Source organism: Grammomys surdaster, unplaced genomic scaffold (assembly GCF_004785775.1).
Source record: "Grammomys surdaster isolate TR1022 unplaced genomic scaffold, NIH_TR_1.0 1036, whole genome shotgun sequence".
NCBI lineage: Eukaryota > Metazoa > Chordata > Mammalia > Rodentia > Muridae > Grammomys > Grammomys surdaster.
In genome coordinates this window covers 1,938,164-1,953,205 of record NW_021605455.1, presented here as the reverse complement: position 1 = coordinate 1,953,205, position 15,042 = coordinate 1,938,164, and the positions used below count along the sequence as shown (strand labels likewise).

Sequence of the window (15,042 nt, the reverse complement as noted above, 5' to 3'; positions counted from 1 at the left end):
GGGGGAGGGGAGAGGGAGGGGGAGGGAGAGGGGGAGGGGAGGGGGAGGGAGAGGGAGGGAGACGGAGGGAGACGGAGGGAGAGAAAGTAAGTTTGGGAAGGATTAGGAGGTGTGGCCTTCAAGAAATGTATCACTGGGAGTGGGCTTTGAGGTTTCAAAAGCCCAGGCCAGTCTCATCTTGTCTCATTTCCCCTCCCTCTATTCCCTCTCCTCTTCCCCCCTTCTTTTCTCTCTCCGCCCCAACCCCTCTCTCTGCCTGCTGCCTATGGATCAGTATGTAAAGCTCCTAACTACTTATCTAGCACTATGTCTGCCTGCCTGCTTCCCACCATGATGATCATGGACTAATCCTCTGAAATTAAGCAAGCCCCCAAGTAAATGCTTCCTTTTGTAAACTGCCTTGGTCATGGTGTTTCCTCACAGCAACAGGATAGTAACTAAGACAAGTGATTATGCTCATTACCACTCAATATGTGCTGAAAGTTCTATCTGGTACAGTAATACAAGAAAATAAAAGGCTGAATAAATAGGCTAAAAATTAAATACTAAAATTGCATCTCTAAAAACTAACAGCAAACAAGGGTAGCAACAAACAAACCAAAACAAAAAAGCACCCACAGCCTTATAAACACTCTTAAAAAATTAAAATTATATGTAAAAATATAATAGGCATACTGAATTTATATGATAAAGCTACAAAAACTAGAGAAAAAAATCCAAGATCAAAACAAATGTATTCTTCATGTAGTTTTTTTCTCTACCATCTTTCCCTAAACTATAATAGATGTTAAGATAGTTAACTATCTAAATCTCAGCAGGACATTTTGTAGACTCCTGTTGATATTATTCTAAACTGTATATAGAAAAGACAAAAGAACTAGAAGAACTGCTTTAATCTTTCTTTTAAAAGAACAGAGGGCTGGGGATGTAGCTCAGTGGCAGACTGGTTGCACTGCATGGGCAAGGTACTCAATCAACCCTCAGCACTAATCCAAACATATGGAGGGGAAAATCAGTCTATCCCAGCTTCACAACAGAGCTTCAATCATCAAGATTCAAGATTTCCTCGTGTTAGGTAAAGAACAGGCAGGTAATTCAATGGAACAGAACAGAACAGAAACCACAGAAATAGAAACAGATCTGAACAAATATGCCCAAATAATATTTGACAAAGATGTAAAAGTTTAACAAATTATGCTGAAGCAATTAGACATCCATAGCTTCAAATAGATCACATCTGTATTTGTAACAATAAAACCAGATGACTTTTTTTTATAGATGGGGAGGGGATTTTCAGTATCAGTTTTGGAAGATAAATACGACAGTAAAAACCAAGAAACAAAACTTACACCTTGCAAAAGACCCCTTTATAACAATGAAAAGGAAGGCTTTTCATCAGGCTTGGATACAATACATGCAAACTACAGAGCTAGTAAGAGTCTACAATCCAGCATATACTTAAAACTGTTACTGCTCAACAGGAAAAAAAAAGGAGGAAACAATCCATTTAGAAAAAGGTCAAAAGCCATGCAGAGACATTTCATTAATGAGAATATAAAGGCAAACATGCACATGAAAATTAACATAATCAGCCATCATGGAAATGTAAATTAAAATCTCACTAGCATATCACTTAGATACCTACCAGAATGGCTAAAATGAAAAACAGTGTTAACACCAAATGCTGGCAAGGAAGCAGAGAACTTGGATCAATCCATACATTGTTGGTAGGAAGGTAAAATGGTACCGCAACTCTGGAAAACAGTTTAGCAAGTTCTTAAAAAAAAAAAAAATTACCTTACAATAACCATAAGACCCATCAATTAATTACACTCCTGGGCAGAGAAATGAAAATGTATGCATGCACACAAATGAACTACGAATGAATCTTTAAAAAACTTTTATTCATAATAACCAAAACCTTAACTCAGATGTCCTAAAAAAAAAAAAAAACTGCAGTAAATACATACCCACAACTAATTCTTCAATAAAAAGGAATAACTCTTTTTTTTTCACATATTATGAAGCAGATGGCAATCAAAAAATTAATTATGAAAGGTCAACACAGGGACTGGGAAGATATGGCTCCACTAAGGTGCTTTCTATACATGAGGATCAGCAAAGCACAGACTCAAAGTGGATACAGAATCTCTAGCACAGGTTGCTGGCACATTGGCAGACTGGATTTTACGAGACCCTGTCTCAGTGAGTAAGCTTGAAAACAATTGAGAATGTTTCCTGACATCAACCTTGGGCTTCCATATACATATCACACTTTGAGACTCATTGGCTAGTTTGATTCCTGTATTCCTATGGAAGGAGAAACCAGACTCATAGAACTGTTCTTCTGACCTCCACAAAAACACTGTAGAGTATGTACATACACACACATACACACACACACACACACACACACACACACACACACACAGAGAGAGAGAGAGAGAGAGAGAGAGAGAGAGAGAGAGAGAGAGAGATTGATTGATTTTAAATGTACTCGGGATGTACCATTTCTTCCAAAATCAAGTGATTATATTAAAAGCAAAATCTAAAAAGACTAAAACTAACACTAACAGTAACAGGCCAGATTTAAATCTTTAAATAGTATATACATAAAAATTTTAAATTAAAATAAGACTGGAAATGTAGCTCAATGGCTGAGAACTTAATTGAATACACTAGGTCCTGGGTTCAATCTTCAGCACAGTGAAAATAAACACATAAACACACACACACACACAAAATGTAGAGGGAATTATCAAAATCAATCAAGATGAACACCCAGTAAAACAGATTCAAACTCTCATGTAATAATCATAATCTTAAATTTAAAAACAAAAACAATAGAATGTTAAGAAAACACTGAACAGGCACTGGGCGGTGGTGGTGCACGCCTTTAATCCCAGAACTTGGGAGGCAGAGGCAGTCGGATTTCTGAGTTTGAGGCCAGCCTGGTCTACTGAGTGAGTTCCAGGACAGCCAGGGCTATATAGAGAAACCCTGTCTCGAAAAACAAAACAAAACAAAACAAAACAAAACAAAACAAAACTACGAAAGCACTGAACAGGCCAAAAAAAAAAAAAAAAATTCCAGGGGGATGGGAATTTTCAGGAAGTAGCTCATTTGGTAGAACACTTGTTTAGCATGCACCAAGCCCTAGGGTTGATTTCCAGACACTGCACAAAATTGGGCCTGGTGGCTGATGTATGCAATTCCAACATTCCAGAGGTGGGGGTAAAAGGATCAGCAATTCAAAGTCATCTTTGGTCACATGAATTCAAGGCCAGCCCTGGATACATGAGACATTGTGTTCCATAAATAAATTGTCCTGGCATAAGATAGGTATAATTTGGTCTTGCAGGGGGTGGGTTATAGCTGAGGAGATGGCTCAGTGGTTAAAAGCACTTGTTGCTCTTGCAGAGAACCCTGGTTCCTAGCACCCACTACCTCCTTCTGACCTCTGTGAACACCAGGTGTGCACATACAGGTAAAATACTCATAAACATAAATTAAATCTAAAGAAAAAATTCTAAAAACAAGGTATGAACAACATAATTAACTAACCAGATAGTCATTCCTAGTTAGCTCACTCTACCTTATACTTATGATCAAGATGTTAAGCTAATCAGCTACTGACTCTATATCATGCCTGCCTGCTGCTATTCTCGATGCTATTCTCCTGCCATGATGGTCCCTGATTCTGACTCTGAAATTATAAGCACCCAATAAACACTCCTTTCTATAAATTGCCTTGGTCGTAAGTGTTTTATCAGAGCAATAAGACAAAATTAAAGTATGTATTTTGTCTTGATACAAACAGCAAAGTGTTTTTAAAGTAACCATTTGGGCACTTGGCTAATGGCACAGTCCCTGTAATCCCAGCATTTAGCATGTTAAAAGTAGGGGACTGCAATCTCAGGCCACCCTAAGAAATAAAACAAAAATCTGCCTCAGAGCATGAGGGACTGGGTATACAGCCTAGTTACAGAGACTTCCCAAGCATGTGTAAGGCTCTGGAATCAATCTTTACCACTGGGGTTGAAGGGAGGAGGGGAAAGAGATTTTTTTAAATTAACTATATAATTTCAACAAATTTAAAAGAACTGTTATGTCATAGACCATAGTCACCAGCATAATGCAATTACAAATCAATAACCAAATTTAAAAGCCAAGTGTAACATATACCTGTAATCCCAGCATTCAAGAGGCCGAGGCAGAAGCATCGAAAGTGAGCTTAAAACCAGCCTGGGCTATATAAAAGATCCTACCTCAAAAATACTTTAAGGAGAGGGAGAGCAGGAGCTCATGATGGTTTTTTGAGACAGGATTTCTTTCTCTGTGTAGCCCTGGCTGTCCTGCAATTTCCTCTGTAGACCTGGCTGTTCTCACATTCACAGAGATCCACCTGCCTCCGCCTCTCGACTGTTAGGATTAAAGGTGTACACCACCACCACTATCTAGCTCCCTCTCCAATTCTTAAGTGTATGTTTCAAATGCTATATAACTAGAAATAGGATGACTTATCAAAGTAATTGAGGGTTTACTGAGGCCTCACAGTAGAATAAATAAGCTCTATACATAAAGAATATAAATGAGTATTGCAAACAAAACTTTCATGCCACCTACAAATCCTGAAAAAACTATCTCTAATAATGCCTAATACAACATAAATGCTATATAAAAAGTAGTCATACTATACTGTTCAGGCAAACAAACAAAAACCAATACAGCACTGGAGAGAAGACTCGGCAGCTGAGAAGAACACTGCAAGACCCCAGTTTGATTCCTAGCACCTCACATGGTGGCTTACAATCCCTGTAACTCCAGTCCTAAGGGATTTAACTCTTCTGACCTCCTCGAGCACTATACCCACAAGTGGTACACAGACAAAACACCCATACACATAAAATAAATACATTTTTTAAAAGTTTTCTACAAGCAACACATCCTGTTATACCTGCAAGCAACCACATTAATCTCTTGCTTTGGCCTTTTATTACTTCATTTTCTTTTATACTTGATTTTTTTTTCGAGGGGTGGGGTTTCGAGGCAGGGTTTCTCTTTTATATTTGATTTGTTATTTTGTCCATGGCCTTAAGAGCAATGGGCTATATTTATGTAAATACTCATCATATAGCCTAATTATATACTAGGCTATCCTACCTAGATTTATGTAAATACAGTATATGAAGCCAAATGTGGTGGCACACATCTGTAAGATCAGGAGCTCAGAACTATCTTCAGCTACACAGTGCTCACGACCAACCCAAGCTATATGTGACTGTGCCTCAAAAAAAGAAAAAGGGGGAGGAGGAGAGGGAAAGGGAGAGGAGGGGAGAGAAGGGGAGGGGAGGAAGAGTTGCTTCTATAGTTAAACCACTGTCTGCTCTTCAGGAAGGAAGGAAGGAAGGAAGGAAGGAAGGGAGGGAGGGAGGGAGAGAGAGAGGAAGGGAGGGGAGGGGAGGGGAGGGGGGAGGGAGGGAAGGAGGGAGGGAAAGAGAGAGAGAAAGAGAGAGAAAGAGAGAAAAAGAAAGAAAAAAGAAAGAAAACCATAAAAGATTATGCATCAATTCCACTCCTAAATATCCACTCAAGAGAATTAAAAACCTGTGTTTAAATAAAATGTATGCTCATGTAGATCAACACGGGTACTCCAATAAGTAGAAATAACTCAACGTCAGACAATACATTTGCACAACAGAACAAAAAGGAATATATTACTGGTACTCGATACAACACAAATGAATCCAGAGGACATTATGGTAAATGAAAATGAGGCAGACAGAAAAGTGCTCAGGGATTCCAGTGCTGTATGATTCCACTGATAAGAAATGTTCATGACAGGAAAACCCACAGACAGAAAATAGACTAGTAGATGCTTTGGCCTGGGGAACAGATGAATTATAAGGAGTGACTACTGAATATAGGACTTTTTTTTGGAATAAGAAAACTGTTCCTGGCCGGGCAGTGATGGCTCACGCTTTTAATCCCAGCACTTGGGAGGCAGAGACAGGTGAATTTCTGAGTTTGAGGCCAGCCTGGTCTACAGAGTGAGTTCCAGGACAGCCAGGGCTACACAGAGAAAGAAACCCTGTCTCGAAAAAAACAAAAAACAAACCAAAAAAAACAAAAACAAAAAAAAGAAAGAAATAAAACTGTTCGTGAATTAGACAGAGATACTAGTGTGACTGTGTGAATAGTCTAAAGAGCACCATATTCAATACTTTCTGTGGCTTAATTTTACAGTATGTAAATTATTTCAGTTTAAAACTAAATAAAAAGGCAGACATCAAACCAGGCATGTTGGCACTTAAAGGGCAAAGGATCTCTATGAGTTCCAAAACAGCCAAGACTATTGCACTGAGAAATCCTATCTTGAAAACCAAAGAGAGAAGGGGGAGAGGAAGGGATATCAAACCCACAGAAACAAAAGCAAAAAGGAAAAAGGGAAGTGTTCAGATGATGTCAGGAACCTGGCACTTCATCATTAGAAAAGTTACTCACTCAAAAAACCAAAAACAAAAAAAAAAAAAGAAAGAAAGAAAAAAAAGTTACTCATGTTTACTGGAGGGAACATACAGACCTACAAAGCCAACAAATATAGAAGTACCTACTTATATCCAAGAATATATGGTTCACTGACAACTGAAAATTATCTATTTCTTTTTGTTTGTTTGTTTGTTTTGTTTTTCGAGACAGGGTTTCTCTGTGTAGCCCTGGCTGTCCTGGAACTCACTCTGTAGACCAGGCTGGCCTCGAACTCAGAAATCCACCTGCCTCTGCCTCTGCCTCCCAAGTACTGGGATTAAAGGCGAGCGCCACCACCGCCCAGCGAAAATTATCTATTTCAAGTTAACATATCACTTTGGCATTCCTTCAGAAGTATTGAAATCTCCATTGTGTTTCCTAATAGCATTGAAAACACCATGGATTCTGTCACAGCACATACATTTAGTCTGTTTCCCCTGTTCAGTGGTTTGGTGGAGAGGTGATGAGGACTTATAACTTCAACATTTCATTAACTTCTCATTCTCCTTCTATCTAGTGGTACCTAAGGTTGTAAAAGTGGTGATTCCTGGTTGGTGTAACAAACACTTCCATCTTCTAGGTGAAAATTACCTGTTACAGAATTACTTTAGCCTCTCAGTATCAAAGAACCAACTCTACTTTCCACACCCCACCTCCACACTTCCATCAAGCCTAGGGCATGAGGCATACTAGGCAATGAGCTATGTAGCAACCAGCCAAGCTAACAGATTTCAAATTATGATGCCACAAACTTTCCAGGTTCGAGTTTACCCACAACTATGATACACATCCAAAGTCTCATATGCATCTTCATTCTTTCTATAAGATACACAGAAATCTGGTTCTCAATCCATGAAAGAAAGGTAATGAATAAAGGAGGGACGTCCTTTTAAGAAACATAAAAATAAACATAATTGTCACTACAAACAGATCCCACAGCCACTGCTATAAAAAGAATGGAATGAATTGACTAGATTGAACCGCTGCAAAAGTTTAAGAATGACTGCCACCAGAAACCCAACACTAGAACTGTGTAGCAAGCAAGGAAAAACAAGGACAGGAAAAAAAAACTAGTGAACAGTTGAATAGATTAAATTGACTCCAGAAACCCAACTGTTCTACCTTCATGACTTCACCCAGTACTTAGCTCCTTGAGAGATTATTTTAAGAAGAAAAATCATAGTGGTAATGATAGACCTACCGAAGATCTCTGTGGTAGTTTGAATGAGAATGTCCCCCAGAGTATAATGTCCAAATACTTGGTTCCCAGTTGGTGAACTGTTTGAGAATGATTAGAAGGATTAGGAGGTGGAACCTTGCTGGAGGAAGTGTATGGCTGGGGTTGGGCTTTGAGATTTCAAAAGTCTAGGCCAGGGCTGGAGAAATGGCTCGACGGTTAAGAGCACTGGCTGCTCTTCCAAAGGTCATGAGTTCAATTCCCATTTATATATATATATATATAAAATAAATCTTTTTTTTTAAAAAAAAGTCCAGGCCAGACCCACATGTCTTCCTGTTGACTATGGATCAGAATATAAAGCTCTTGACTCAGTGGGGCTCAAAAGACCCTTTCACAGGGATGCCTAAGATCATAAAAACTGAGATATTTAAGATTCGTAACAATAGCAAACTTACTAATAAAATAATCTTATGAAAATAATCTTATGGTTGAGGGGTCACCACAACAAGAAAAACTGTATAAAGGGTCACAACACTACTTACAAAGGTTGAGAACCACCACCTTAGCTACTGTTCTAACCAATGCCTGTGTGCTTCCCACAGTAATGATGATGAACTAACCTTCTCAAACTGTAAGCACGCTCCCAATTAATAAGAGTTGCCATGGTCATGGTGGTTCTTCAGAGCAATAGAACAGAAGCTAAAACAATCTTGTACCAAGTTAATTCACATCTTGCTAGTTAATTCACATCTAGCTAGTTAATTCACAAACTAGTTAGTCATCTCTTTAATTACAACAAAGATGTTGTAAGTGAGCACCTAGGAAACCAAATAATTTCCCTGGCACTTGAAAGTTTCTTATGCAAACCACACTACTATAATTACCTTTGACCATACAGGCCACCTTCTTCCTTCTCAAAGAATCCCCCACTTTCTTTCCTTCAACCCACTAGAATGGCTTCCAAAATCAGGTTTGTACCATGATTCCAATGCCCTGGAATTGGACAGTCCAGTAGATTCTGACCAAAGCTCTAGACTCATCATATTCTTTCAGAGAATGGAAGAAAGCTAGACTAGTAATCTACTAGTCACTTGGGACTGAAAGGTAAAACACAGAGCAGCCATAGTATGTGGCCACACAGTATCTCTCTGTGACTTGCTCACATAGTCATGAAAAAAAATCTTATTGGGCAACCCCTTAAGATTCTACAGGTACCATTTTGTCTTAGGGTTTCCATTGCTGTGAAGAATCACTATAACCAAGGCAACTCTTATAAAGGAAATTGGGGCTGGCTTACAGCTTCAGAGGTTCAGTACATTATCATCATGGTGGAAAGCATGGCAGCATCCAGGCAGACATGGTGCTAGAGGAGCCAAGAGTTCCACATCTTGCTCTGAAGGCAACCAGAAGGAGACTATATTCCATACTGATCAGAATCTGATCATAGGAAACCTCAAAGCCCACCCCCACCATGACACACGTCCTCCAACAAGACCACACCTACTCCAACAGTACCAGACCTATTAGTGTCATTCCTTATGAGTCAAGCATTCAAACATATGGATCTATGCAAACCACCACATTCCACTCCCTAGCCCCCACAGGCTTGTAACCACATCAAAATGCAAAGTGCATTTAGTCCAACTTTGAAAGTCCCCATAGTCTATCACAGTCTCAACAAGGTTTAAGAGTTCAAAGTCTCTTAGGAGATTTACCCAATCTCTTAACTATAACCCCCTATAAAATAAAAATTAAAAAGCAGGTCTCATACTTCCAACATATCATGACAGAGGATATAAATTACTGTTCCAAAACAAATACTGAAGGAAAGCAAGACTGAAAACCAGCTGAGCAAACTCCAAACTCTGTATCTCCATGTCTGATGTCAAAATACTCTTCACATCTTCATCTCCTTTCAGCTTTGTTGACACACTTCTTTCTCTTGGGCCTGTTCCACTGCCTGTTAGCAGCTTTCCTGGAAAAGTATCCCACGATTCTGGCATCTCCAACATCTAGAGTTATCAAAGGCAATCCAGGCTTCACTTTCACAGCTTTACACAATGGTTTCTCTGGGTCTCCATTCAGGGACTCTCCCAGTAATTTTCCTAGTTGTGGAAGGAGCCACAACTAAGTCAGAACTTCAGTGGCTGAAGATACCAAGTTCTGTTGTTTGCTGGGCCTGGAACATGGGCCTCTTGCTCAATTACATCTTCACCAACTTTCTGTTTTCTATGGTTTCCTTTGATGCCTACTCTTAGCTGTTCTATAACTTGCTCTAAAGATCAGGTTGGCCTTGAATTCAGAAATCTGATTGCCTGTCTCTTAAGTGTTGGGATTAAAGTGTATCATCACACCTAGGCCTAAACTTTTCTTTAATTCTTTTTCATTATAGATCTTAACAATCATGGCTACTACGCCTCAAGATCTGAATTAAAGCTTGTGTTATTTCACCTCATGAGCCTCATCAAAACCCTGGATGGATCTTCCAAGCTCAAGATCAGGTATGCCTTTGACTTCTAGATTGTAGTTCATTCCAGATATAGTCAAATTGACAACTGAAAATAGCCAACACAATCCACCCGTCAATTTAACATATAATCATTATCTCCTGACACACAAATGAAAATAACCAAGTCATAATAATTCTTAACATGATATAACTATCCCTCATACAACTGCAAACATGCTGTAAATTTACAATAGGTGGAAATGTCCCTTGGGAAACATTCTTTTCATAAAATAGAAGCTTAGCTGGGTGGGATTTCGCATGAGGCCACCACTCTCTTAATTCTAACTAATATCATTAATGTGTTTATCTCCTTGAACACAAAATCTAGCTCCATTCCACTTCCTGATGCCCCTTTAATCCTGAACCATACATTTTGTATTTTTCTTTCTCAGCTTGCTATGTTTGATCAAAAGGCTCTTCATGAGATGTAACCACAGACCTGGGCTTGGTGGCAAACACTTTTAATCCCAGCACCCAGGAGGCAGAGGCAGCCAAATCTCTATGAGTTTGAGGCCAGTCTGGTCTACAATGCAAGTTCAGGACAGCCAGGGCTGGTTACACTGGAAAAAAAAAAAAAAAAAAAACCTATCTCAGAAAACCAGAGAGAGGGGAAGAAAGGGAGGGCGAGGGGGAGAGGGAGAGGGAAAGGGAGGAAGAAACTATAGTACAGAGTCTGTATTAGGCTGTTTAAAGATTTCCTTTGCCAATGAAATTAATCTGAATCTCTTTACTTTAGCCTCAGGCAGACTTCAAACAAGGGTAAAAAGCAGCCAAAATATCACCAAAATATCACAAGAACAATCTTTAGGCAACATACTAAAATTCTTCTCCTCTGAAACCTCTTCAGCCAGGCCCCCACAATTCATATCACCCTCAACACCAATGTCTTCCATGTGTCTTATTTGTATGACCCTTTAAGCCCTACTTAAAGCATTCCACTGTTTTCTTAATACAAAATTCAAAATCCACATTCCTCCAAACAAAAAATGGTCAGGCCTGTCCCAGCAATACCCCAATCCCTGGTACCAACTTCTGTCTTCTTCTGTCTTAGTTAGGATGAGATGAGACACCAAGACAACTCTTATCAAGGAAAACAATTAATTGGGACTGATTTACAGTTTCAAAGGTTTAGTCCACTATAATATAATCACAGAGGGAAGGATGGCAGCGACCAGGCTGACATGGTACCTAGAGGAGCCAACATCATCTTGATCTAAAGGCAGCCAAGAGAGCCTGTGTTCAATACTGGGCAGAACCTGAACATAGGAGACCTTCAAAGCCCACTCCAGCAATGACACACTTCCAGCAAGGTCACACCTATTCCAAAAAGGCCACACCTCTTAACAGTGCCACTCCCTATAGGTCAAGCACTCAAATACATGAATCTATGGAGCCCACACCTCTTCAAACCACACTTCCTCCCTCCCCCACCCCCACCCCCAACCAGCCTAAAAAGTGAAAGAACATAACTAAACCACAGTGAGGGGGATGATCTTTCTCCAAAAGATCCTTCTAGAACAGACAGCACCAGCCACATGTTGACTAATGCTACACTGATCCTCAACAACTTAAACTTATAGAACCCCAATCAGTCTACCATTTCTTCCACTGCCAAGATAACCAGAAAGCTAATGTCTATAATTTTTCTCTGACTCTATAATTTAATTAACTGTCACTATGATCATCTGAATACAATCTGTACCAGAAACCATCATTCTGAGTGTCCTGGATATTTCTTCCCCTTCTTTCTTTCTGATTATGGTTTCTTGGGTTTTGTTGTTTTGAGTTTTTTTGTTTGTTTTGGGAGCTTTTGCTTTTTTGGGGGGGGCCACTCTGTTTTTCTTCCACTTTTATAAATATAGTAATCAGGAATTCCATGTAGTCCCAAAGGCACCTGAACAATGAAATCTAACATGGACTCAAGAACTCAAGACTCTGAAATCAGGTAACTAGTGTTTAAAATTTTAGCGTTTCCCCTCTCAAACTATAATATAGGTGATAGTTTATCTATGTTCATTTCCTTCATAGAATCGGGAGAATAACAATGTATATGTGAAGTATTTGAAACAGAGTTTGGCATGTAATAAGGTGATATTAAGATGAGTATGTGCCATCATCATCATTTTCTGCACTGTAGACTGGAATAAAGTTCTTTAAATATAAACTAGCATGGGTCTGCCCTAAGCAAAACATAGTGGATAATTCTTCCAGCATCTACTCAGTCTTCCTTCCTTTCCTCTGGAAACTCTGAGGTCAAGTCTCTGTTGGTCACTTACTATGAATGGAGAAGCCAACAATACTATCTTTCACCAAGCACAAGGAGATGCAAAACCCATTTAGGGATGAGAAAATGAAGCTTGCCACAAAACAAAATGGAGAAAGCAGAAAGGGACTGTTTTCCAGGTCCTCGTTCCACTTCAATCTGAATATTGAAGTCCTTTTCCGCCCTATATGATTAAGGCTAATTCTTCCCTTTAAACAGTGACATATCTGTAAGTCTAATACAAGCCCTAGAGAGGTTTTCAACAACCAAATTTTAAAAAATTAAATTAAATTAAAAAAAAAAAAGCTATGTTCGCTGGGAGAGGAAATATGCATCTATTACTTCAGGTAAAAATACCTCCAGTGTTCAGTTTACTGTAGTGAGGCTCAGGCCTGATTGTTTCAGGAGCTCCACTAAACACTCAGGACAGATATAGTTCAAATAGCCCTTTCAGTCACGGTTCTCTGTATAAACTGATATGGGATACAACATGCATCGATATAATTTTTACTGGGAAAATCATTCTTCCCTGAAACAGGAGGGGAAATGGTGGCCCTATACAAGCTTTTACATTCACCCTTTTGTTGCCTGTCCAGCCAGCCAACATCCTCTTCCCACAAACAATAATAGTCTAACAAAGCAGAAGCAGACTAAAGTAACCCAAACACCAAACATAGCTAAGTTACCCCAACTGGTTGCAAGTTCATTTAACTTCAAATCCATACTTATGTCTCCACTTTAAAACACACAGACAGACGAGATAGACACAGGCATGCACGCATGCTTGTGCGCGCGCACACACACACTGAATATAATCTGTCAAGAGTTCTATGTAGTCAGTGATTCGGCCTTCAATGCAGCTCATCATATCTGGCTTAGTTTGGGATAAGGTGTCTGTGAAGATGATCTGTCTAGTGGAGAAAAAAAAAATCATTTTCCTTGTAACCTCAACAGCCTCTCTGTTAGACTCCGACTACAAAGGTACCAACAATAAAGTTCTGACCTTGTTCTCCTGCTAAGAAACAGTTTTTCCCCAAGAGCGCCAACTACATACATGACAACCCGGACTTTGAAGATTTCTTACCATGGTTACAAACCAAGTCTCTGGGTATAAGGCCGACTATGGAAGGTAGTGTTCCCAAAAGTCCGAGCTTCTCCCGACTCTGAGGGAGAAAGCACTGGTGGGAGGAAGGGGCCTCATCTCGTGACAGACCTGCCTAGACCACGCGGGGGACGGGAGAAATTCCTAAAGGCAACTTCACGTTTCCGAAGGCGGTCGGTCTTTCACACAGTCCTCCGGGGTCGCCACCGCTGAGGCGGACGCCGCTACCCGTGCCCAGCCGAGTCAAGCCACCGGCCCGCCAGGTGTGCGGCCCGCCGCCCGGGGCCATCCGCCCGCCCTCGCCCGCGCAGTCCCTCCCCACGCTGCGCCCGACGACACGGCTCCGCCAACCGGCCGCACGCCCCGGCGGCGCCGCGCCGCTCCCGCCTCCCCTCCCCCCCGCCCTGCGGCCTCCGCTCCCCCCCGCGCGACGCTCACCCTCAACTCCTCGAAATCCGCCATTTTATCCCGCCCGCGGGCGCCTCAGCCGTCGCCGTTCCTCCGCCCGCTGCCGCCAACGACACCGCCGCCGTCTCCTGCAACATCCTGCACTGGGCGCCGCTCTAGACGCCGCGGCCGCCGCCGCCGCCGCGCCACCACCTCCACCACCTCCACCGGGCCCCTCACGTGACCCGCGCGGGAGCCCCGCCCCCGGCGCGCGCAGGCCCCGCCCTTCGCGGCGCCCCCAACCCACCCCACCGCGCGCGCGGCCTTCCGCCCGAGCGCCCCTCACGCGCTTCCGGTGGTGGCCTGTCCCTGTTGAGCCCAGTCTTGCTCGCGGCTTCCTGTCCCTGCTCCCTGTGGCCTACACCGGAGCGCAGACTGCTACCGAGGCTCTACTGGAACTGTGGCGTTCTCCCGGGACTTGGAGGACGGCCTTGGCTGAGGAAACGGCCAGGAGAAGAGAGTTGACAGGACTCACGGAAACACTCAGGAAGATTCCCACAGTGCTCTACCCAAAGTGGCTGAGAACAGAGGAAGCAGCCTCAGTGCCATCCCTAGAGTAGCTGTGGTAGGATAATCCAAGAATGGGTGATGTGGAAACCTCTGTTCCAAGCTAATGGTGATCGCAGATAAGAATTTTTTTGTATGTTTTTGTTGTTAAGACAGGGTATCTCTATAAAACCCAGGCTACCTTGGAACTCTTTTGTGGACTGGTTTCCAACTCAAGAGAGTCACCTGCCTCTTGAGTTTCTTGAGTGCTGGGATTAAAAGTGTGTGCCACCACACCCAGTTGGATAAGACCTTTTAATTTCTGTCTTTTCACCTTGGCTGATATTTTTCCTAACCTTAAAGGGAATGTCAATGGCCTGGACATCAAAGTTGAAAGAATTGTGAATAAGATTAGGAGAAAAGTGAAGAGCACCCTGGAGAACCCTGATGAAGGTGAAAAGTCAGGAAATTCTGATAGCTGAGAGAGAGAGAGAGAGAGAGAGAGAGAGAGAGAGAGAGAGAGAGAG

General features: G+C 41.5%; 1 protein-coding gene across 3 annotated transcripts in view; it reads right to left on the bottom strand.

Moving 5' to 3' along the window:
- The window catches only part of Pias2 (protein inhibitor of activated STAT 2), a 78,056-nt gene extending 63,898 nt beyond the window's left edge, over positions 1–14,158 (bottom strand). Inside the window, exon 1 of one of the 3 annotated variants that reach the window (XM_028783188.1) lies at positions 14,021–14,158. In XM_028783188.1, the coding sequence (XP_028639021.1) occupies positions 14,021–14,044 (24 nt within the window). In that variant the 5' untranslated portion in view covers positions 14,045–14,158. Of the gene's footprint in view, positions 1–1,645; positions 1,749–13,564; positions 13,727–14,020 lie in introns of those variants that run through there. The other 2 variants (XM_028783189.1, XM_028783191.1) reach the window with 2 other exon arrangements.
- Between the last annotated feature and the right edge of the window lie 884 nt (positions 14,159–15,042).